Raw genomic sequence first — 24,817 nt, forward strand, 5'->3', positions numbered from 1 at the left:
GTTAACTTAAAAATACATGTGTCTCCCCACTAAAAAGTAGCTTTCATTTAACTGAACAACAATCATTATTTCATGTTCATTACTATGTATGTCTCCTTAAAAGTTACTTTGCAGAATGTATGTTTTTTTAATGTGTAATTAACACTTTCCTTTTTACAGCTAACTTCTACTTCCTGCCGGGAATGCTAGACGCTTTGCTGTGTGGAAACAGCTCTGATTCTGGGTGAGCCTTGCACACACACACACACACACACACCCACCCACACCCACACACACACACAAACAAACAAACAATCTATCAAGAAAACTAAAGCAAGAAATTAGAAATGGGTGTGGTTCAAACATTTTTTCAACAAGCCAAATGGACTGTTACAGTACACCTGACTGCAATTTAATGCTTTCAGTATTGTACATTTCTGGAATATTTGTGTGTACAGGCGATGTCCAGAGGGCTACACCTGTATGAAGGCAGGCCGTAATCCAAACTATGGGTACACCAGCTTTGACTCATTCGGTTGGGCCTTCCTTGCTCTCTTCCGGCTCATGACACAGGATTTCTGGGAAAACCTTTATCAGCTGGTGTGTGTTCACCTCCCTCCACTGCATTGATTTCCTCTACCTCTCCATAAAAACCTTCCAAGTTTCTTTAGAAAGAAAACACCTATCTACTAACCTTTACTGTCACATAGATACGGTTGAAAATTCACAGTTATAATGTGACAGATGCACAAAGTTTCCGGAGACAAAATGCAGGAGTTAAACATATTGTCCCAAATGCAGTTTTTATCATTTAATGTTTGATATTACCATATAGATGTTATGCTACCATATACCATATAGAAGGTTCATCATGAGAGTAAGTATATACACTAATTCACAAATGTTTTTACTTGTTTGTTACTTAAAATACTTCCAGTGCATATATTCATTTCAGCTTTATACACATAATGTCTTTTGACTTTGTACTTTGTTTTTTTTTAACATACAGTATCTTAGTTTATACTTATGAATACATACTTTATTGTTCATATTTAGAAGTACAAAGAGACATTGTATGTGACATTTACAATTACTACAAGGAAAGAAAAAAATCAGAATACTTATTTCCCCTCACTGTACAATACTATAGCTTAATCTGGAAGCCTATGGACTTTAATCCACAACTTTCTGCCTTACTTTTTTGGTCTCACAGACTCTGCGAGCAGCAGGAAAGACATACATGATCTTCTTTGTGCTGGTGATCTTCGTGGGCTCCTTCTACCTGGTGAATCTGATCCTGGCTGTGGTGGCCATGGCCTATGAGGAGCAGAACCAAGCCACTATAGAGGAGGCAGAGCAGAAAGAGGCAGAGTTTAAAGCTATGCTTGAACAGCTCAAGAAACAGCAAGAGGAGGCACAGGTACGTTCAGTTTGGTCCAAAGGTCAAAAAGACAACATTGAAAATCTGGGATTTCATCATTTAAACCTGTAACTAAATAAAAAGTTTTAGAAATACATGAGATTAAAAAAAGTTATGACAACTAAAATGAAGAATAAATATTGCAGATTCTGCACTATTTCTAGTTCACTACTCAAATTGAAGCAAATTTGGGAAACTGACCATGTTAAGGCCTTTGCACACATTTAATTAGACAACTCTCAGGAAGATTTGATCTACTGATCGGAGACTTTTGCACGATCTTAAGGAGTCCATGCCAGCTTGAGTGCACACTTTCATTAAAGCAAAAGGGGGACATTGTATGTTAAATACTAAGACATTCTGAAATTCATGTTAACATTTAAAGATTCTACTTTTGACTCAATTTGTTATGCTGATGATATAATTTGTAATAAAAATTATGTATTTTAAAAAAGAATAAATATTAATTAAAACATATTAATGAAAAAGAAAACGTTTTCACCAGTGGTCTCAGACCTTTGGCCTCTGTACATGTATGTACACTCACACATACACACATGGTGTAAGTCTCAGATCTCACAGTGATTTAATGCAATTATGATTCTTTAAGAAATTATACAAAATGATTCAAAATCAATAAATGGATAAGATTATTATGGTACAATGCAGAATTGTTTTTAAAAATACACTGAATACATAAATGGCTTGAGACACTATTAACAAAGGAATGTAGACATAAAAAATATTAAGATTTCTTACGGAATTTAATTCTATAGTTCTAAATTGATTCAGTTGAATCTTCACCATCACAGTACGTTAATATAAACATTCATGCATGTACACAGTTGAAGAAGAAGAAAATACCTCAAGGCCATTTGTAAGATCCAGCTTCATATGTGCTCTCTTAAGCCCTCCTTTTTATTCTCTGCTCCCTTTGTAAACCTGCTAATTGTTTTTTGTATCTTTCAAACATCTCTCAAACATTAGGCCAATGCCATGGCCACCTCAGCAGGGACTGTATCAGAGGATGCTGTGGAGGATGATGGAGGAGGCCGCCTGTCTCGCAGCTCCTCAGAGGTGTCCAAGCTGAGTTCCAAGAGTGCCAAGGAGCGAAGGAACCGTAAGAAAAAGCTGAAGAAAGAGCAGGAAAAGGAGAAAGGGGACAGCGAGAAGGTTGTCAAGTCAGAGTCAGACGAGGGCAGCAAGAGTTTTCGTTTCCGTTTCCCTGACAACAGACTGGGCAGGAAACCCTCCATCATGAACCAGGTGAGAGCAGGGATTAGTGCACATGCTCAACACGTGCTCACAACCACACAAAATACATTTGTTAAAAAAAATATATATATATATTTATAAACATAATTAGCATAAGAATAACATCAACCTACAGTCAAAAGTTTGGACGTGTATGCTCATAGAGTGTTTTTTTTTATTATATTTGTTTTCTACATTAGATTTTTTAAAATTATTAGATTGTAATTCAGTCAAAAATATAGCCTTTCTACCAAAATACCAGGATGTTTACACCCACGTTGCCACACACAACGCAACTGAGTGGTTGAAACATCTTAAGAAAGACAATGCCTATTCTCTGCATATTAACTGTTAAGGGGCTGTTGTGCATATGGTTCAGGTAAATGAAAGACAATTTTTATTTTGGGGGTGGTAAAAATATATATTTAATTTTTTTTTGTAAACGTTCATAAATTGCCATCTGCTTCATTATTTATATTTTTGGTTTAAACAAATGTAAAGCATCCATTCATATGCCTTGAAATTGGGTGTTTTAAATAATTAGAAACAAATTAAAATGTGTATGTCCAATTGATTGAAAGAGTCTGTTAGAGAGTGCTTTCACTCACTTTTTCAAGATATACTTTTAGCTGTAATGAACTACTTAATGTATTCAATGGTGAGCCAAAACTGTCCTAAAACTGTACAAAGTACAGAGGTCATGCAGTAGGCTAGATTACTGGCCTGAGAACAAGTGTTGAAATGTAAAGATTATTCGGAAAACAGGAGTGGAAAATGCAGAAATATTCAGAAACGACATGGCATTGAACACCTGGTAAGCAAGTATTAAAATAATATAGATAAAGGCATCAACCATTAGGAGATTCACAGAGCTGTGCAAAATGCAAAAACATCAATGGCAAAATACATGTAAATAAAATAAAAGAACATATATATGTAAATATATAAATGTTTTGCATTATTTTGAGAAAATTATTTTAAAGATTTTAAATTTCAGAAGTGAGAATGAATGGGAAAAACTTTATAATTTTGATGCAGAATGGCTTTTCACATCCCTGCCTATGGCTGTAGTGGTGGGAAGGGGTCTGTCTCTCCTGCAGTCCCTGCATTTTGTGAGCTGATAATGACTAATAGTTGCTGTTGTCAGTTGCTTGTAGTAAAATCAGGTGACTCCCAGCCAGTCCCAGCCCAGCCTTCTTTCTCCTGCCTTCTGAGCTGTGCAGTTACTGCCCCTTTCTTGCTGAGTCATCGTCCATTTCACCACTGTGATTAGACAAAGTGCACCAGCCTTGGGCCCAGAGATCAGAGGAAGTGCCTATGCCCATTTATCTATCTACACTATATATATTTCTTTGTTTTATCTCTCCATCTTTCTCTCACTTTTTTTTTCCTGTTTAATGTCATTGTGGTCAAAAAATTATAGATGGTTCTACCTGCATGCTGAGAAAAGGCCTCTTAATTTATTTATCTGTTCCTGTCTCTCTTTGTCATTGGCCAGTTTAGTTATAGCTGTAGTTACACTTGTCTGTGTAAATGTCCAGATTTTTAAAGGTAGTTGCTAGATGACATTACTGACACCTGTTTTTAACGCTAGACTGTCTGTGTATGCTGTTGTAGATAGGAGTGGGGTGCGGTCTTGGGACGCCATGCTTTCACTGGCCCTGTCTGAATTATTCATCCGGCTTCTATAAATCTTTCATCCTCTGCTGAGAGCAGTAATATGCCTGTGCTTTGGCAGGACGTTGAGCTCCTGGAAGACTATGGGCTGAGGCCACATCCTAAGCTCCACCCACAGGAACTACTTCAGACCAGTGTCATAGCAGAATATCTTTTTTTGGGGTGGCTACAGGTTAAGGGGGCCAGTTAGCAAGCATTAAAGCCCATAGACATTGTTGGAAAGAGGATGATGACCAGCAACTGGTCAACTTAATTATAGTTAAATTGTTAGAAAATCATCTAGTGATTACCGTAATTTTAGGGGAAAATTATCTTTGAATGCTAAACACATTAAACATTTTTTAATATTAAACATGTGATTACTGACCTCACATTTACATGTCTAATTAGTTACTATAACAGCTCACAGCATAAAACAATGGGTGAAGGCCGATTAATCAGTGTGCTGCCTTTTACAGCACTAGGTGTAGATTTTTAGTATGGATGGTTAAAGACTATGGTTTTCTTGTTGTTTCCTGTTGAATTGATCCTTTACTTTACTGCAGTCCAGCAGTCTATAGAAACTAGCAGAGCTAAGCTAAGTTCTCACCACCTGGCAAAACAGTAGCGCGAGCTAATGCTGTGTTTGCAAGTTACCATTAAAAAAGGCATCATTCCGTACTTTTGTGTAACTGACAAATGCTGCCATGGTGGGAGCATTCGCCAAAAAATTGTGGTGGTCTAAAGAGAGGCTTTGATGTGGAGCAGCCTAGGCCTGCTTAGGCCCCCCTAGCAGCTAAACCACTACTGTGAACATGAATATTATTTGTTCTTCTCTGCCTCTTCCTTGTCTTTTTGAAAAGTTTATTTTTGCATTTTGTTTTGGATATTTATGTGTAAATCATAGCAATACATCAGAATCAGAATCCTTCATTGATCCCAGAGGGAAATTGCATTTGTTACAGTTGCAACCAATTATGTAAAAGAATAAACACTTTAATAATTTAAACAAATAGAAATTTGCATTATGTACACAATATTTGAGTTCTTATGAATATAGTAAAGTGGCAGTGACTGTGATAATAAATATTAAACATCTAGTATAAGGCAGTTCAAATTATTGTACCTCTGAGTTATTGCACATAATTATTATTATTACACATATGAACAGTACTGTTTGGTACTGAGTTTTGCACAGGTGACCCACACTTGTGAATTACACACTGAGGGAGGAGTTATAGAGTTTGATGGCCACATGTAAGAATGACTTCCTGTGGCGCTCTGTGGTGCATTTCGGTGGAATGAGTCTTGCACTGAATGTGCTCCTGTGTCTCATCACCGTGTCGTAGAGTGGGTGAGTGCCATTGTCCATAATGGCCTGCAGCTTAGGCAGCGTCCTCCTCTCCGACACTGCCATCAGCGAGTCCAGCTCCACAACCAATATATACAATTAAACCCACAACTCATTTGTTTTACTGAGACCGTAAAACTGTATATGTGCTATACTGACAGACACAATGACTGATTATTAGCACAAAGACATTGTGTCCTGATGTACTAGCCAAGGCTGTTTCTTGATACCTCCTCTCATATCTGCTAGAGCAGCAGTGCAGGCCTGTCCACTTTACCAGATCAATCCCACTCTTCTCTGTAAGTGAACTGAGTGAAATAGCCTTTGCTGAGAGGGCGCTTGGGCTGTCTCTGCTGTACTTAGATTGCAGTGGTCAACCGCTCCATTAGGGAGAGGCCACTCAGACCCACCTCAGTGAAAGTGCCTGCGCTAGCAGCTGGCATTCTGCACTCTCAGTGAATTTCACCTAGCTGCTAACACTCTGCAATATCACTGATTTTCATCCAGCACCTTGGGTCATCTGTGAATTTCAGTGGGGAGTAAGCAGCAAATCTTTGCCAGGAAGTGGTAGACAATATTGCTACTTTAAGTGTTCAACTACAGTGTTTACCAAACGTGTGAGAATCTATATGAACTGAGACCAAATGAAAAAATATAATATAACAATATAACAAATTATTACAGCAGGTAGTCATTATCATTTCTAAAGGAATATAATATTGGTGGAAAGTCCTTTTTAAGAAAGACCTAGCTGTTCCTATTAAGTTTTTAATATATAGGTATAGCTGGACAATTACTGTGATACTTCTAGAAATTTTTGCCATATACAATATATCATGATATTTATTTTTAACTGGACACAACGATTTTTATTTAGTTTTTGGCATACTGTGTTGCACTAAATCCATCTACCAGGACTGCAGTTGGTCATTGTTCTGCAAGTACTGATTATATGCACAACATTCAATACAAAAATTATATTGTATTGTTTTGTGACAGAATGTATCACAATAACAATATTTTTGTCACATTGCCTAGCCCTAATGCTGCCCCACTGTTTTCATTTCTTTCTTTCTCCTTCTCCTAGTCTCTGCTGAGTATACCTGGCTCACCCATGTCTCGCCATAACAGTCGCAGCAGCATCTTCAGCTATAAAGGACGCTCACGGGATGTGGGCTCAGAGAATGAGTTTGCAGACGACGAGCATAGCACAGTGGAGGAGAGTGAGGATCGTCGCGGCTCCCTTTTCATCCCATACCGACGCAACAGCTACAGTGGCTACAGCCAGGGCTCCTCACGCATCAACCCACTAGCACCTCACTCTGGCTGCAAGAGGAACAGCACAGTTGACTGCAACGGCGTGGTGTCTCTGATCGGGCCAGGGACTGGCCGGCTTCTGCCTGAGGTGAAAATAGATAAGGCAGCTACTGACGACAGTGTAAGGACGTCAACAAGGGGAAGGTTTACAGTATAGGCATGACAGTAGCGGCTGGTCTCTATCCCAATTCCTTTTTCCTTACTCTTCTCCCTTTTGGCCTTGATTCCGTCCTGTCCTTCTGGTCCTTCTAGTTTGTCCCCACTTCTCCTATTTTTGATACATTCTTCTTCTTCTCACACTTTTTTTTGCCCATGTAAATTGTGATCTAAATCACCAGTTCTGAGTAATCCGTCCAGTCCCCAAACCCTGCCTGCAGTGTGCTGCTGAGAATGGCACAGCCAATTAAAAAAGACAGCTCAGGAGAGCTTTCCAGAGTCCCCTTTTTGCTTATGCCCCCCATCCTAAATAAACCTTTTTCTTTTCTAACATTTCTAACAAGGGCTGAACTCTATAAACTGTGAAGTTGGTTATCATTAACCTTCCTGTGCTCATTTATCCAATACTACCAGTGTCCATCCAGCCTTACTAAATCCACAATTTTTTCTTTTTTTTTTCTTTTTTTTTTACTTTTTCTCATTTCGTCCACCATATCCACCTCTTCCATGGACTTGCAAGTTCAGGACCAGTCCTCAGTACTTCTCCTCTTTTTCCAGTCTTCACTCTCTCTCTCTATCCCTAAATAAAGCGTGATGCAAGAGAAACCTTTCCTAACCTTTCCAGTAACAGCATTATGCCTCATCTTAGTTAGCATGGTAGACTGACATCCTTATACTCTCTATCCAGCCTTTGCCTTTATCTTCTCTGATTGACGCATGATCTTCGGCCCAGCTTTCACAGAGCTTATCAACTGTCGCCACACAGCTAATTGTATTAGTCTATAATCTGATTGAATCTTCTCTGCACAGTGCAATTAATTGAGTTTAGGCAACAACTTTGTGGAAAACTTTTTACCTTATGGATGTGAGATGTCATTATTTAAGATTGTTAAGTAGAAAGTACAGCAAGCACAACAAACACAAAAAAAGCAGGTCTGTTGAAAGGAGTCAACTTCTGTATAACAGGATGAAAAATTAGGAAATTCCTGTGATTTATCTGTGCGTTTCATAAGTTGCACTGCTTGTAACCAGAAATTCCTGACAATAATGTAAAGACCATACACATAAATTGCAAAGGAAAAACTAGTATTTATGCCTAACAAGCCTGATGGAGTCAGTTGTGGCAGTGGAGTCTGGGCCACAAAGTCTTGAGCAGTGTTTGAATTTGCCTCTTTTCCTACTGTGTGCATGTCCATGCATGGTGATGTTGTGATTGGAACAGGAGTGTGGTCTAGATATTTGACTGTAAGTATCCATTTCTCAGTTTGGCAACAAGGCTAGGAATGATAGAGGATATCAACTGAAGTTGTAATAGAAAGTAAAAGTCTGAAAGAAGTCTGAAAGATCCATTTGTTTTTGAGGAAGGCACAATTTAAAATGTAAAAGAAATATAATGTAGGTAAAGTCTTAGATTTAATTTTGGAAAAAGTGCTTAGTTTAATATTCAAATTTAATGTTAATGTGTGCCAAGATTGAAGGCCCAGTCTTATTATCTTTGCATTGGAAGAGATAAATGTAGTTTTTGAAATGTTTTCCAATCAGTGGTATTTTATCATTATTATTGATCTAATACGAGTATTACTTCTATGAGTACTATTATGCTAGTGGTACTGCAGCTTGTGAAGTCAGGTGTGGGCTTTGTGTAGGATGTAGAATCAGGTTTGGTCCGCAAAATCAGGCACTGACAACGGTTGAAGTGTGCTTGGCTGCGCAAAAATCCCAAATCTTGGTCCAAGATTGGTCCAATGGAGCAGGTAAATCTTAGGCTGCTGAAACAGTGTTGTTTGGTATGTATGTTGTGTGTAGTGATGTGTAGTGTATGTAGTGGTGCATGAGTTTATTGTTGCTGGCCTCATCCCTCTCACACTTCTGTATTTTCCTCTTCCTCATTCCCTTGCTCCATAGACCACTGAGGTGGACATGAAGAGGAAACACTCAGGCTCTCTTATGGTGTCAGTGGACCAGCTCAATACATCTTTTGGACGAAAAGAACGAGCTAACAGTGTGATGACCGTCATCACTAACACACTGGTGGAGGGTACTGTGCTAAGACTTCTCCTTAAACAGGCATCTCTCATTTTTCCAAGCAGCAATTTTGACTCTTCTGTTTCTTTACTTTTCTTTATACAGAGCTGGAGGAGTCTCAGAGGAAGTGTCCACCATGCTGGTACAAGTTCGCTAACACGTTTCTGATCTGGGAGTGTTGTCCACTTTGGTTGAAAATTAAGGAGATAGTAAACCTGATAGTGATGGACCCATTTGTAGACTTAGCCATAACAATATGTATTGTGCTGAACACCGTCTTCATGGCCATGGAGCACTACCCTATGACAGAACAATTTGAGGAAGTGCTGAGTGTTGGAAACCTGGTAAGATTTTCCTTATTTTCTGTACAAAATAAGTTTTTTCTTCTATGTGGCTGACTTTATGCTTATCTCTTAGATGTCTTTTCATTTGACTTTAAACATTTAAATGCGATTGGGTATTTGCCAAATAACATTTACATTTAACCTTAATGTACAGACGTATTTCGTAGTAATTAAAAGAATCTTCACAGAATTTGTCTGCTTGCTTCAAATAATTTTGGTATGAAATGAGTTTCATGCCAAAGTACTGTATGACTTGCTTTTATTAAGCATGTCTGGTCCTTTTATTAAGCATGGACTGGGTGCTTACCGCTCGTAGGTCACAGCTTACATGGTTAGAGTGACAGGCTCAGTGTATTGCTGTTACTGCGTTCTTGACCATATCTAGAAACAGTCCCTTACACTGCACCCTGAGTAAGCCTTTTAATTAGTTGGTTTCTCGTCATTATCTGAGGGATTTTGAGGTGGCTGGAAAATAGTGTCAGTTCAAAGCACTGACCTTTTGGTAGCTTCTACTGATTTCAGGTTGCTGTGGGTGTGTGATGCTGTCTTTCTACTGACTATGGCTGTGTGGAGAGGAGGCAGCAACTTATTGGGTTAGGGTTTCACCCCAAAAGCCAGAATGTGATGGAGCCATTTGCATGAGTAGTTTTTCAGTCCTCTGGGCAAAACCAAACCAGCAGACAGTTTCTGTCATAAAGGCTTTTTATAGAATAAATTGGAATTAACCCACTTGTTTTAGCGTTTTTTCCTTGTATTCTGTTTTTTTCTCTGCTGTCTTCTAAGTCATTTTATATATTGTTTTTTCATATTTTTTCTATTTAGTTTCTTACTTTTTTAGTGTAACTAATGTACCCTCTCCCATATTGCTGTCTCTGAATTGGCCCTGCTGTTGTACGTGTTAATGTGTCAAGTCTGGTGTGACTAACGTTGAAAAAGTGTCTTGTCTTAAGTGAGCTTGTCTTCGTATTCTCTCCATCAGTCTTTGTGTGGTTTCTTAATTTTTCCTACCATCCTTGTCACACATGACTATGCATAATATACAAGCCTTTTTTACATTGCTACAATATTGCAAGGATGACAGGGAGTCCATATTGCTATATTAATTGATGAGTTATAAAAAGTGAATAGGTTGTTAATGAATAATTCCATTTTTTTTAACGTATCAACCAACTTTGAAACTGTTATCAGTATAGAAATGCGGATTGTGCGGAAAAGTGGATTGTCTGGTGGAGAATATTATCCTTACAGAGTGTCCTTTTATTTGCTTTCTTAATTCCCTGTTACAGGTGTTCACAGGTATTTTCACAGCTGAGATGTTTGCGAAGCTGATAGCGATGGATCCATACTACTACTTCCAGGAGGGCTGGAACATCTTTGATGGCTTTATTGTAAGCCTGAGTTTGGTGGAGTTGGGACTAGCTGATGTTGAAGGATTGTCAGTGCTCAGATCCTTCAGATTGGTAAGTCTGCTTATGTGTGTGTTCACTTTTAGCAAGTCAGTAAAAATCATTACTTAAGGTTCTACAGTTTTCAAGTACAGTTTTCACAGTTAAAAGGGAGCTACTTGCTGCTTTAACAATTTCAAAGAATTGCAGACATTTGTAACGTATTAAGAATATTCTTTAATTCTTATGTGATTGCTATCTAAAAAGTGAAATTAAAATATAAAGTGCCAGATGTCACACATGTCACTGATGCTGCATGTTTGGCTCTGATCACAGTCATTTGCCATTTTGATCCTTAACCCTTTAAGGCAGACTCAAAAAGGTGGCTTTTTTCTACCGTTTAATTTCCTCTTCTTTATTAATCAAGTGATTTCTTAGAGCTGTTGTTGCATCTAACAATCCCTCACATGTCAGTCGTGTTTTAACTTTACTGTAATTAAATAAAGCTGTAATAAGCTCTTACTGATCCAGACTGCGTTCTGAATGAGCTTGCACTCTTACTTTAAAAAATCACAACAGATCCATCAATAAAGGATTACTCGTGCTTCTTTCATACAGTGATAAACTGTTTCATGCTTAAAACTCAGATTTAACATGTGGGCCTTGTCTCACTGTAGCCCACAAGAACATGCATGTGCCATAGGTCCTCTGACAGCAGATTTCAGAATAGGTTGCTAGCTTGGTTTAATATACTTCAAATGTAGGAATAAATAGATTTTTTAAATGCAGATTATGAAAATGTTTTTTGAATTTGAGTTTATATAGTCTTAAGCATCATGAAATCAGTTCCCATCCCCTCCATCACTAGAGTTCTCCTCTGCTCTGTTCTCCCACAGCTGAGGGTGTTCAAATTGGCTAAGTCATGGCCCACCCTGAATATGCTGATTAAGATCATTGGAAACTCAGTGGGTGCCCTGGGTAACCTAACCCTGGTACTGGCCATCATCGTCTTCATCTTCGCTGTGGTGGGCATGCAGCTGTTTGGAAAGAGCTATAAGGACTGCGTGTGTAAGATCGCTCAGGACTGCGAGCTGCCACGTTGGCACATGAATGACTTCTTCCATTCCTTTCTCATTGTGTTCCGCGTGCTGTGTGGAGAGTGGATCGAGACCATGTGGGACTGCATGGAGGTGGCTGGCCAGTCCATGTGTCTCATTGTTTTCATGATGGTCATGGTCATTGGAAACTTGGTGGTGAGTTCTCCCATCTCTGTTTATTTCCCTTTGCGGTGCTGACACCTTTTTCTTGCTATTCTGAGCTCTCAAATTGGATGGTAATCAAATCTTTCACCAATATTGATATTTTGTATGATGTGTTTGCATTATTTTTTATTTTAATTTTGATATTGAAGATAGGTCATTGTATCTGCATGCTCATTTGAAAAGAGCATTAAGTGCAAATGATTAAACTCAGATAGGCCACATTTTTTTTCTCCAATTAGAGCAGGCCTTTTTCCAAAGCCTTAATTTGCCTTGCATTAACTGTGATTGCTGGATACCCTATTTAACATCAGTGGATAAAAATGGCCAACAATGAGAATGGAAATGGAATAAAAAATAAATTGCCCAGAAAATGTAACACCCAAGAAGTGTGTTTGGAGTTTGGAGCAGCTTAGCTTTTAAAGTCAGTGATGTCAGCCAACAGATAATGTGCAAACTTTTGTCTCTTCTCTGTTCAATTTTTTATCTTTTATCACTTGTTGAATATTACATGTACAATGTGTCATGATAAGTGTGGATAAACATCACCTCTTCTCTGCTAGGTGCTAAATCTGTTCCTGGCCTTGCTGCTCAGCTCGTTCAGTGCTGATAACCTTGCGGCCACAGATGATGACGGGGAGATGAACAACCTGCAGATCTCAGTCATTCGCATTAAGAAGGGCATCGCCTGGTTAAAAGTGCATGTACGACTCTTGGTGGCGCATATTTTGAAGAAGCCTCCTCTGGAGGATGAAGACAAGCCTCTGGATGACATGTATGAAAAGAAACATAACATCATAGGAAACCACACAGGTGTGGACATAAAGTGCGGCGACCTTGACTTTGCTAAGAATGGTAACGGCACGACCAGTGGGATAGGCAGCAGTGTGGGGAAGTACATGATCGACGAGGACCGCATGTCCTTTATCCACAATCCTAACCTGACCGTACGGGTTCCCATTGCTGTGGGTGAGTCAGACTTTGAGAATCTGAACACTGAAGACTTCAGCAGCGAGTCGGACGTGGAGAACAGCAAAGAGGTGAGTAGGAGAGAGAGAGACAGGATGAGAGAGAGAGAGCATTGTGAAATGATGGATTATGAGGTATGATTGAAATAATGAGGGAAATATGAATATTGTAGTAAAAGGGGGATTTGTTGATGTATATGAGTTGACCCTTTGTGATTCAAAATTTCGCCACCAACACATTGCCTTTAAACTTGACAGTGTGCTTTATTGTGCTGTACTTCCCTGTGCATTGTCTGACCCCTGATCACTTCATTAGATACACCTAACTTGTATCTACACTCCTTGTCCATTATCAGATCCACAATGTACTTGGTAGTTCTGCAGTTACAGACTGTAGTCCATCTGTTTCTCTGCATTACTTGTTACTCCCTCTTCACCCTGTTCCTTAATTGTCAGAACCACCACAGAGCAGGTATTTTTTGCATGGTGGATCATTCTCAGTGCTGCAGTGGTGGTGATAGTGGATTAGACACAGCAGTGCTGTTTGAGGTTTTATACACTGTATCCAATCTATTAGACAGACCTACTGTTGGTTACCTTGTTTGTTGGTTAATATGCCTGGATATAATGGTATTAGATGACATTTAAGTTTAATAAAGTTAATGAGCCCCTAAGTACTTCCAAGATACTCTATGCTAAAAGAATGTCTTACAAACTTGACATGTTTGCTTGTTTTTATTGAAGTGTTATATATTGTGGGCCAATACATTATTTTTTAATAAAAAATTAAAATAAAAATCCATATTGATGTGGGACAAAAGGCACTAATACCAGTACACTGGTATAGATGATATATTGCCCAGCACTAATCAGTGGTTAATAATATAATATAATATGCCTTTTTGGATTTTCTTTGTTGAATTTGCACTGAATCAGAGGAGATAAATGGATCAAACAGATGGATCAGACTTAATGATAGTTGTAATATATCAGGTTATGGTCAAAAATATATAGTTTTGTCCATGTACAACTTTTAGGCTTAGGTCTTCTAGTGTTTGAACCTGAGAAAACAGTTTGTGGTGATATTGCTTAAACATTTTGGATTCCATAAATGGCTGTTAATTTTAGTCATCTAAAGCACTTCGGTATTCAGCTTCTCTATGGATGTCCACCCTGATTTATTGTTTATATTTAAAACGCTGCAAATTATGCTGAAGGTCTTTGCAAAGGTGAGGTTGTTGAACAGGAAAACTGAAAACTGAAATACCATAATATATATTAGTTGCTGAATTGACTTCTGTATCAGCTGAAATTATGCTTGTGGAAAAATTCTATGTGTTCAGTATTCTACATGGAATTGAAAAGGGCTTTAGTGGTGCTTACAACACTTTTTATATTAAAAAAATGCTTGAAGCAATTTTGTTTAGAAAGAGGTTATCCAGACGATCCCCTCAAGCACAGTTACTCTTCAAAACAAAGACAGCTACAACCGCATAATATTGATATGACAGTCTAATTGAGGAGGTGATTAAGGGAATCTGGCCTCCATACATTGCTTAGGTGAGCCGGCATGGAGGGGAACACGTAATCATCCAGCTTTAGATTAAAGCTGTATTGAGTCTAAGGAGAAAGGTGTAATTTGAGATTAAATAAATATGTCATGAGAAGAATAAGAAGGCTTGAGATGTGATAGTCAGTTTAAGAACTAGATTAAGGTTTTATGGGGTAGTGTATCTTAGCAGATTATTGAAATACTAAAATAGGCTGGTGTTGACCACTGTGAATGATTTGGTACAGTCATGGCTCTAAATCCATGGAGTAATCAAATTATCATTCCAAATAACTGAGGCAGCTTTTCATTTGAGTGAATCTAGAGCTGGCCAATGTGTCTAATGTTTGCAGTATATTCGCAATTATATTTTATTGTAGGCAACATCTTAAAAATTGTGCTGATATTATTTTACTACACACATAATATGGGACACATATGTTCCAAAGATTGTGACACATGGCCCCTCTTTGTCACAAGAGTTTGAGCATGAACTGTGTGATCAAAATAGAAGTGATGGTTCAACATGTAAAGTAGTTGAAAAGCAGTTAATGACACTGCTGCTCTGCACACAGGCGATCGGGGTTCAATTCCCTGCTCAGGCAGGAATACAGACATCAAATGCTGCACTTGTCTACCATATTAAACTGCTTGGGATGAGAGTGTTTACTGAAAACATAAATGTACTGTAGAAAGAAAGACGTGAAGAGAGTGAAGAAGGAAAGACTTCTCTAATCACCTCACATAATCCCTTGCAGTATAAAAACAAAATAGAGTTGTTGTACAATTTGTTTTTGTGTTCATTTAGTGATGATTATTTAATTTTGTATTGTGTTTTATCTCTTATGGCAGTAAACAGTTAAACACATTTACTCTGCAACAGTTTTTTTATTGCCAATAATTATTGCATTTAATGAAGTATGTTTAGCCCACATTTTGGTTCTTTTTACTGAATAATCACTTTTTTGAGCCATTTTAGAGAGAATGCATAAACATCTGAATATATATTTGAAGGGTTGTGTTCCAAAATGCTTTTTTACCACAATATATGTTATCTCCAAAACACAGAAAAATATATGGATAAATGTTTTGAACCACATCGTCTAGTCCAAAGTGAATCTGTTTGTGGGGTAAAGGGCCTTTGAAACAGGGCATTTGCTTGTCTGCTTGTGTGATGACTTTGGACTGCACAATGTCCTTTGTTAATCATTTCCACAATAGTGATATCACCAAGGCTGGCATTTTGCAAATAGGCCCTTGAACAAATCTCTGAATGTTTAATGGTGTGCTGTACTATCCTGACCTATTCTCACATGTCCCAGATGAGGCTCTGTGGGTGTTTGGATGAATCAGGGCTTTTGCATATCCAATAAATGTAAATCATTTTGGTCAAAATAATACAAGCCTGTTTTTAACCATGTTAAATGGTTCACCAATAGCACCTTAATATAGTGCAAGGTATATCACAATTGCAATGTATCTGATTGTAATATAAGCAGATTATGGTGTTTTGTTCATATGATGTAGCGCTAGTGATATATATATATATATATACATATATATATATATATATATATATATATATATATATATAGAGAGAGAGAGAGAGAGAGAGAGAGAGAGAGAGAGAGAGAGACACACACACACACCACAAGGGATACAATTTGTGTCAGTAAATTAATGGCACCAAATGAAGGCACTATGAATGTGAGGTATAAGAAAAGGTGAAGTCAGTATGAGTAGATTAAGGTAGTATGGGTAGATTCATGCTGTGTAGGCTGTATGGCCATAGTGTTGAGCTGGGGTACTGCCGTGATTTATTGCCTCCCTGCTACTGCTGAGTGCTTATCCACTCAGCCAGAGAATAGATGCAGTCCAGGAGATGATGTAATGTTTTTCCTTATTGGTCTGATTTCTTCTGTGTGTGTGTGTGTGTGTGTGTGTGTGTGTGCGTGCGTGCGTGCGTGCGTGCGTGTGTGTGTGTGCGCTCGCTCATTGTTGTGGATTTACTGTACACACTATTTGTACAGTAGTGACACAGGGAAGAAGAAAGCACATACAGTGTTAGTAATCATGCCGAGACTAATACATGAATAGAATATGCTAACAGAAATGAAGTGTGGGCAAGATGACAGCACATAGGCAGACTTACAAAAGACTCTTAGATGGACGTGTGAATGATGAGACCTAGAAATGGTATGCATCCCTTTGTCTTCCTCCAGTGTGTTCGCCACATCTCCCACTCTCTCTCGCTCGCTTTCTCTCCTCTTACAGAGGGTTTCCTGTCATAGTCTGGGTGTCTGTGTGATGTCTAGGTCACCTTGACCCACTTTAGAGGGACAGATCCAGTACCGCTGGACTACACGTGCCAAGTGCTGAATAGAGATCCAATGATGTTGTAGCAGGTAGTGCTGTGTAGCCAGTCGGGGCACGGCTGGGTGGATCTGAGTCTGTGATTGGCTGGGATGGGTCAGTGAGGACTGCAGTGGTGCTGTGTGAGTGTTCTTTGATTCTATTACTGCTTCTGCGTGTATCTGTGTGTGTGTGTGTGTGTGTGTGTGTGTGTGTGTGTGTGTGTGTGTGTGTGTGTGTGCTGACGACAGGGATTTTTAAAAACTGCAGCGTCATCCCAGCTTGCTCAGATCAGGGTTGGGCCCTACTGGTGGAGACTCAGCTGTGATGGACTTTGTATGTGAATGTGTGCTTGGTTGGTGTATTGTGATCAGAACTTGGCAGCTCTTTTATTTGTGGGTTCCAGAGTTCAAAATGTATTACTGTGTGTGCGTGTGCCCATGTGTGTGTGTGCTTGCTGACATAGCTGAGGTTAGGATTCTGTGCTTGTGGTGGTTCCTCCTCTTACAGTCACTCATCCATGCAATTACATAATCCATTCAAATTAAATTATAGACGTATCTAGAAGTGTGCATTGTGCCTGAAGCGTCTCATATGTTTTCCAGTAAACCTCTGTGGTAGATCAAGGTGTGCATGGCAGCGTTAATGAGAGGATCAGCATGTTAGCATATTAACTTAAATTACGTCCATGTCAGGTAATAGTTTTTATGAGACCTGTGTATGTGACATATATGTATTAAACTCTTTAGAAGTGGCAGCTATAACAAAAGCATTTTGTAAATTTATAGTGTTTCTTATGCATATTTCTTTGACACAGTGGGATTCTGAACTTTTTCATTTGATCAGCATTGGATTAAAAGTTAGTGTTGTGCATAGTCTTTTATTGTGTTATTACTTATTATTTAAATTTAATTACATTTAAATAATAAGTAATGCGACAAATGTGTCATCAAAATGTCAATGACACCTCTAGACTTGTAAGGGTTAAATAATGTTCGCTGCCATTCAAAAGTTAGTAATCACTGTTTCACTTTATATAATGTAAACCCAACAAAATAGCATATGTATAGCATATCTGCAAAATGAGAACTTTACAGGAGAAGCATAAAACCTACATTACCTTTAATGTAAGTGGATGGAACCAGACTTTTTTCCCAAGTTGTTCTGAGCCATTATTTTTGGTCCATTCATCGTGAAATTTATATACAATGTAAAGTGCAGTGATTTCTTCTGACAACAGCAATATGCAAAATAGCATATAATATAAAACCAATTTGTCGCAAGTGCATCAGCTATTTTGTAGGAGGCTGTAAAAATGAATACATTTTTGGTGCATTCAGAATTATGAACAGAGCTGTAGATGGCTCCATAATGTCTGACAAAGCTGTATAGCATTGAGAATAAAGTTATAATAAAATTAACATCCAAAATATTTCATATTTGAAAAAGTGGTGTTCAAATTTCAGGACAGGTAATTACTTATTCATTACTCATGTCTCTAAGTGAATATCAGTTATTGCACAATGCATTTAAGACATAAATCATCCATGCCTGTCCTATGTATGTGTGCATGCACATACTACCTGTGGTAGCTAAAAACGAGACTTTGATTGTAAATATGACCAGCATGAGAACAGGCAACTTTCCGTTGCTGTAAACTCAGCAGGCAGTCGTTTAATTCATTGTAGTATGGAATGTTTTGTAAAAGTCTCCATGCTAAAGAAACAAGAGCATCAACCTCACCTTAGCAGCTTAGATTTTTGTATAGAAATTTTTTATTTTTTTATGTTTCTATTTATGAAGATTTTATTTCAAGGTGGCTGTTTGGAGACTGTTTCTACAGACTAGAATCTATATTTTTTAAATAGCATTAGACACTCATAATTCTAAAACAGCATAACTGGCTGTCTTATTAGGAGCAAAGGCAGGGATAGTGAAACGCCTTTTAAGTGATTGGCTAGTCCTTTCTAAATAATGTACTGAAAGAACTACTGGGTTATCTCTTCCACTTTTAAATCTGTACAGATTTGTATGGGTTTTAGAGTAAGACGTAAAGTAGTAAGTAGTGAAATTATTTCTTTCAGGAAGGAATAAATAAAGTAATCCATTTGTAATGGGTTCATTTTTTGAGTAACTACACCAACACCATTTAGGAATGCAAATATCAGTTGGCCATCATTGTGCATTACATAGTGCTCCATTATCTCTCCCTGTGAGAATTGCTTGTCTGGACTGAAGACTCTAAAGATTACTAAGGTGACTGATATGGAGTCAGACTCAGAGAGTTATTTTGCTTATACATGTGTACACCAAGCCAAAATAAAGCACTGTATGCAGTAGAAAAAACATCAGTGGTCAAGTACAGAGTTGGAAGTGGTGATGGTCTGAGGAAGCTTTACACTGTCAGGACCTGGCCCATAGGGCAACACAGCCAAAGAAAAATAATTTTGCTTGATATCAAAGAATTTCTCAAGAGCAATAAGGTCATGATCCAAAATGCACAAGTGTGCTTAGAGTGGAATGGCTTGAGCAGAAGAAATGAAGAAGTGAAGTGTTTGATGATCTGGTTTGGACATATAACGGCAAAACCTAAGCCAAGTCATTCATGCTTGAAACCCCCCATAAATAAATGAGTTAAAACAAGTCTGCGTGGGGGCCAAAGGTGAAGTGGACCAGAATTCTCCTGCAGCAGCACAAGCATGATCTCCCAATAACTCTTTCTCTCTTTTTTGAAATTATTTTTCTTTCTTTTTATCTCAGTTGGATGACACCAGTTCTTCTGAGGGCAGCACTATAGACATAAAGCCTGATGAGGAGGAGGTGGCAGCCGTGGAGGTTGTGGAGGAATACCTCGATCCAGAGCCGTGCTGGACTGATGGTAAGCTACAGCAGGGTCAAGATCTGCCATTTATTCAAGTTTCAAGATTCAAGAGTTTTATTGTCATATGCACAGCAGAACAGGCAGTTGCACTGTACAATGAAATTCTTAGTTTGCTGTTCCTCCATTCACCAAATATAATCTTAAGAGAATAAAAAAAGAACATATAAGAATAACTCTAAAAACAGTAAAAAATAAAAGTAAAAATGTACAGTATGTGCAAAGTTGAAATAAAATTAAAGTTACACGTGCGTATGTGCAAATATGTAGAGCAGCTGTTCATAAAGTGCATCAAGTAGCAGGTGTAAACAGTAAACAGTAGTGTTTTGTGTAAGTAACAGATGTAAACAGTAAACAAAATTGTTCTGTTTATAAAGTATGGTATACTTTGTAGTTAATTAACAATTCCACTTGGGCAGTTGAATATTAGTAAACTGCCAGCTGTTACAAAATATTGCCAGTTTTTAGACTGCACCTAAACTATAATGTATGAGTGATAATTCATTAAATCATTTGAACTACAAATATATTTAGGAAATGTATGTTCTTTTTGCTATTTTTTTCCAGTGTACTAATTACGTGTGTTTTAGACCTCTGTGGTAGATAATTTGTACCTACAGTACTGTGCAAAAATGAGAGATCATACATCATCTACTAATTTCCAGTCAAAGTGGCCATTATGTACAAGTCATCACATTTTCATGAGTTTTTCTGAAGAGATTAGATATAAGATAATCCAACTGCACAAGGAAAGGGAAAGTCAAAAGAAAAGTGAAAATGTTTCTAAAACTGTAATTAACTATAAAGATATAGAAAAAATGTCAGATAAACAGTAAACAGTGCCATTAGATAAAATGATTTCACCTTTGAGAGATGAAATATGTGGCTGAGAAGATGCAGTATGTCACATTAAAACACTGTTATACACAATTGTGCAATGATGTATATATATATATATATATATATATATATATATATATATATATATATATATATATAATGTGTAATATATATATATATATATGTAAGTATAGTAAAATTGTATGTGTGCTTCAGCTTGTGTGGCGCGGTATAAGTGCTGCGATGTGTCCATCACTGAGGGCTGGGGCAAGTACTGGTGGTACCTGAGAAAAACCTGCTACCTCATTGTAGAACACAACTGGTTTGAAACCCTCATCATCTTTATGATCCTGCTCAGCTCTGGGGCTCTGGTAAGGATATACAAATGTATGCCCATATGTGCACGTAGCATCACACAAATGTCAAAACATTAGAGTTGTCTGATAGCAGTCAAACCAAATAACAGCATAAGCAGTTAGCTAGCATATCTAAAATAACAGTGAAACAAATGATTTTTGGGGATTATAAAAACAACTGTACACTGGAACAGAGGTGAGCTTGGATGCTTTGAGCTGTATGATGTGTAGTTGACTAATGGCTGCTGCTGTAGTGCACTGTACTGGCTCCTGTAGCTCAGCAGTCTGTCTTCAGGCTGCAGTATCTTTGGGCTGCTCTAAGGGACTGTGGCCAAATGATGTAGAAAAAGCCCTACATGCAGAGGATTCTGCAGCATCTCTTGCAGCCACTCTTAGGGACCGTGGCCAAACTGACATCTTAGTGGAAGAGTTGGTTAATGTAAGTGAGGTTGCAGTGCCACTCTGTGGTGAAGCTGTAGGGAGTGTAGCCAAATGACTGATTACAGTCTAGTTCAGTCTCTTAACACACACACAGAAAAACAAAAAAACATGCAGAAAAACAAAAAAAACACAGACAAGCATGCATTTAGGACACATTAGACATGGTGGCAGATGTATGAATCACAAAGGTTGCGCTGTGATTTTGTAGTTGTTTTCCATCCATGAGGTGTTGCAACACATGAATATTATGGTATCATCTAATTATTATTGGGTGTAGCACAGACATCTATACATGTTTAGTAATAATCTTTTTCAAATAATAAAAATATGAATATGATAATATGAAAAATATAATATGAAAAAAATCTGTTTTCTTTCAAGGCGTTTGAGGATGTGTATATTGAACAGAGGAAAACCATTCAGATCATCCTAGAATATGCAGATCGAGTCTTCACCTACATCTTCATCCTAGAAATGTTGCTGAAATGGGTGGCTTATGGCTTTGTCAAATACTTCACCAATGCCTGGTGCTGGCTGGACTTCTTCATTGTGGATGTAAGTATCTCTGTTCATCCATCTCCCATTATATTTTGGCAATATCTCACCCTCTGTTTGCCCATCACTCTCTGTCCCTCTCTCTTTAAGCTGACGTCCAACAAGCCGATGAGTTGTCACTATGATAGATAAACCTGAGTAACAGAGCTCATCTCTTCACTTTTCAAGACTTTACTTCAGCCACAAATGTTTTCTTTGCTTATTCATTGAAGGTTCCTGTTTGTTAAACATTTTTTTTTACTTAAATAAATTTATTAGACACATTTATTCTTACATAATAACCTTTGGGGCTATCAAGAGAGTATGAGTGTGGCTGGTAAGCAATCAAATGTAACTCATTCCTATCTGCTTTTAGTCATATTTACTTTGCAAACTAATCCCAAAATGAGTCATGCTAGCTCATTAGTACCGAGATTTCTCTGTTGCTCAGGCATAGATTGATGTGAAATTGTAACACTCGCTATGCATATTAACTTTTCTTATTGTGTAATAATTTACATTTGCTTTGATGATATATAACAGTTTTATGTTATGTGATATTTGTTTAGGAAGGCGCTTTATAGCATAGCTTCACTACCATGCTAACATGGTTAATTTAAAGTGAATGTCATATCTATCAATTAGCACAATTAAGCCGTTGTGATCAACCAGCATTCACTGATTGTTAGCCATGTTAACATGCCAGCTTGATTGAACTACTCCTTTAATTAATGTAGTCTCATCCTCAGCCTGATTGGGTTTCCTGTTCTTTCTGTGGTCAGTTCAACAGTCTCTAGAGTCATAAGCTAGTCACTTGTATCATATATGACACATTACAGCTTTGATTGAGCTATTGAAATATTCATTAACTTTAGTGCAATGTGGATGAGAGTCATTTTACATAGGGAGTGGGGTAATGTCATTTTAATATAAGACGTCTGTAATGTTTATGAGCGTTTTGCACTGGATTAGAAATCTCAGTATAAATTACCGAGATGGGAGTGTCTGCTCAATTTACGCATTGCTGTCACACCAAAAAAGTTCCACATTCAGTATGTCTGGCTGCTCACAGTAGACTGTCTGTTTAGCTGTCTCAAGGAAATGCAATGTGGCATTAGATTCTTTTATTACCATGGGAATTAATAGCTAGTGGTCACTTTACGTTTTAATGTTAGGAGTCATACATGAGGTAGGCCAATACTGACTTGAGTTAAGTCTCAGAAAACACAAGTAAATTTCTCCATTCTTAAGAATAACCACAAACCCCCTTTTTCTACATGATATGATAGAATATTTAGTAATATGGCATTTTGCATGGGATTAGCATTACTTAGATTATTTCTTTGGTTGACCTCATAATCAGTAAAAGCTGGTGAAATCAAGAGGAAACATTGGAAAAGATACGTTATCCCACCTCCCTTTAAGTAAAAATAATTCCATCGAATTGCACTGCTGTCGGTAAAAGTTAGGGGTTACATTCTCTGGACCTGTTATCGTACAAAAACCTATTTCAGTTTATTTAGGGTTTTGTATATAAATAGAACAGTCTAAATTTGATAAGACTTTAGGATATCAGTGCTCACTTATGGCAGTAAATGTTATCAAACGTCACTAATTTAATGTGTGGATTAATCCATAGACATGCAGTTCTCTTAAGATTTTAATGTGTTGTATCCTTACTTATTATATATGCTTGCTCAATTTACACCGAAAGACAGTTGCCAGAAAATGCATTTAATGACAACATTTTTTAAAGGAAATCAAAAGCATTCATAAATTTGTTTGTACAGACATGTGATGTCATTGCCAGCAGACATTTTGAGGTTTGGTTGGATAGAAACTGCTATGTCATCATTCCACATCTTCTATTACGCCAGTCTCTTCCTGTTGAGTTCTACACAGTGACAGGTGCTGAATGGACACCATGTCAAGATTCATGTTCTGGAAAGGACAGTTTTACCCGTCCTTGGTGAAACAGAGGCCTGAATAATTGGCCTTATTCCATTGTTCTCCTGCAGACTCTAGTCCTTTTCTTCTTGCTTTTTAAGCACTTGATCAAAAGTATGAATGGTCTGTCTGTGAAGACAACTGAAAGGAAAAATTTGCCAGCACTACACAGTATGATTAATGGAAGAAATTCATAGAGCACTGTGTGAGTTGTACAGTGCCTGTCAAATGTTTGGTGACACCTCATACCTGGCAAAAAACTGTTATTCATAAATAAGTTCTCTCTATTGGTTTAGGTTAATATATATATAAAATATCTTTATTGTACAGAGATATCATTATATATAAGACAGATTGGTTTGGCTCAATACAAATTTTATTTCAAAATAAGTTTCCAAAAGTACCATGCTGTTGTTAAAAAGAGTACATACAGAACAATAGATAGGATGTGTGCGTGATTTTGTTTTGCACAAAATTTGGCAATTATAGATGCCTACAGGAGAGTGATTGATGTTTAAATTTCAGTATACTGTTTAGATTTTTGATACCGTATTGAAATTGTTACATCCTTTATGGCTGCTGCAGACATACAAAGATGTCAATTTTGCTGTCTATTCTTATGAGCAATATACTGCTAGGGGAGCTTTGTTTATGGTTTTTGGGGTTTTTTGATATCATCACAAATCCTCATATGTGATGTTAATTTCCTCAAAATAAAAACGGTTAGTCTTTACTGCAAACTGAGTAAGACGCACATGTTATAAAAACATTTTGAAATGCTAGATCTCATCAAACTTTTGACAGGC

General features: G+C 37.7%; 1 protein-coding gene across 5 annotated transcripts in view; it reads left to right on the forward strand.

Moving 5' to 3' along the window:
- The window catches only part of scn8ab (sodium channel, voltage gated, type VIII, alpha subunit b), a 61,993-nt gene that overhangs the window by 24,397 nt on the left and 12,779 nt on the right, over positions 1-24,817 (forward strand). For 3 of the 5 annotated variants that reach the window (XM_017720130.2, XM_017720122.2, XM_037535046.1), the window contains 13 exons: positions 160-223; positions 438-579; positions 1,193-1,399; positions 2,387-2,665; positions 6,748-7,098; positions 9,039-9,171; positions 9,264-9,502; positions 10,789-10,962; positions 11,784-12,140; positions 12,710-13,186; positions 19,776-19,893; positions 20,950-21,104; positions 21,912-22,085. In XM_017720130.2, coding sequence (XP_017575619.1) covers positions 160-223; positions 438-579; positions 1,193-1,399; positions 2,387-2,665; positions 6,748-7,098; positions 9,039-9,171; positions 9,264-9,502; positions 10,789-10,962; positions 11,784-12,140; positions 12,710-13,186; positions 19,776-19,893; positions 20,950-21,104; positions 21,912-22,085 — 2,870 coding nt within the window. The remainder of the gene's footprint in view (positions 1-159; positions 224-437; positions 580-1,192; positions 1,400-2,386; positions 2,666-6,747; positions 7,099-9,038; positions 9,172-9,263; positions 9,503-10,788; positions 10,963-11,783; positions 12,141-12,709; positions 13,187-19,775; positions 19,894-20,949; positions 21,105-21,911; positions 22,086-24,817) is intronic. The other 2 variants (XM_017720136.2, XM_037535048.1) reach the window with 1 other exon arrangement.

Source organism: Pygocentrus nattereri, chromosome 26 (assembly GCF_015220715.1).
Source record: "Pygocentrus nattereri isolate fPygNat1 chromosome 26, fPygNat1.pri, whole genome shotgun sequence".
Classification (NCBI taxonomy): Eukaryota; Metazoa; Chordata; class Actinopteri; order Characiformes; family Serrasalmidae; genus Pygocentrus; species Pygocentrus nattereri.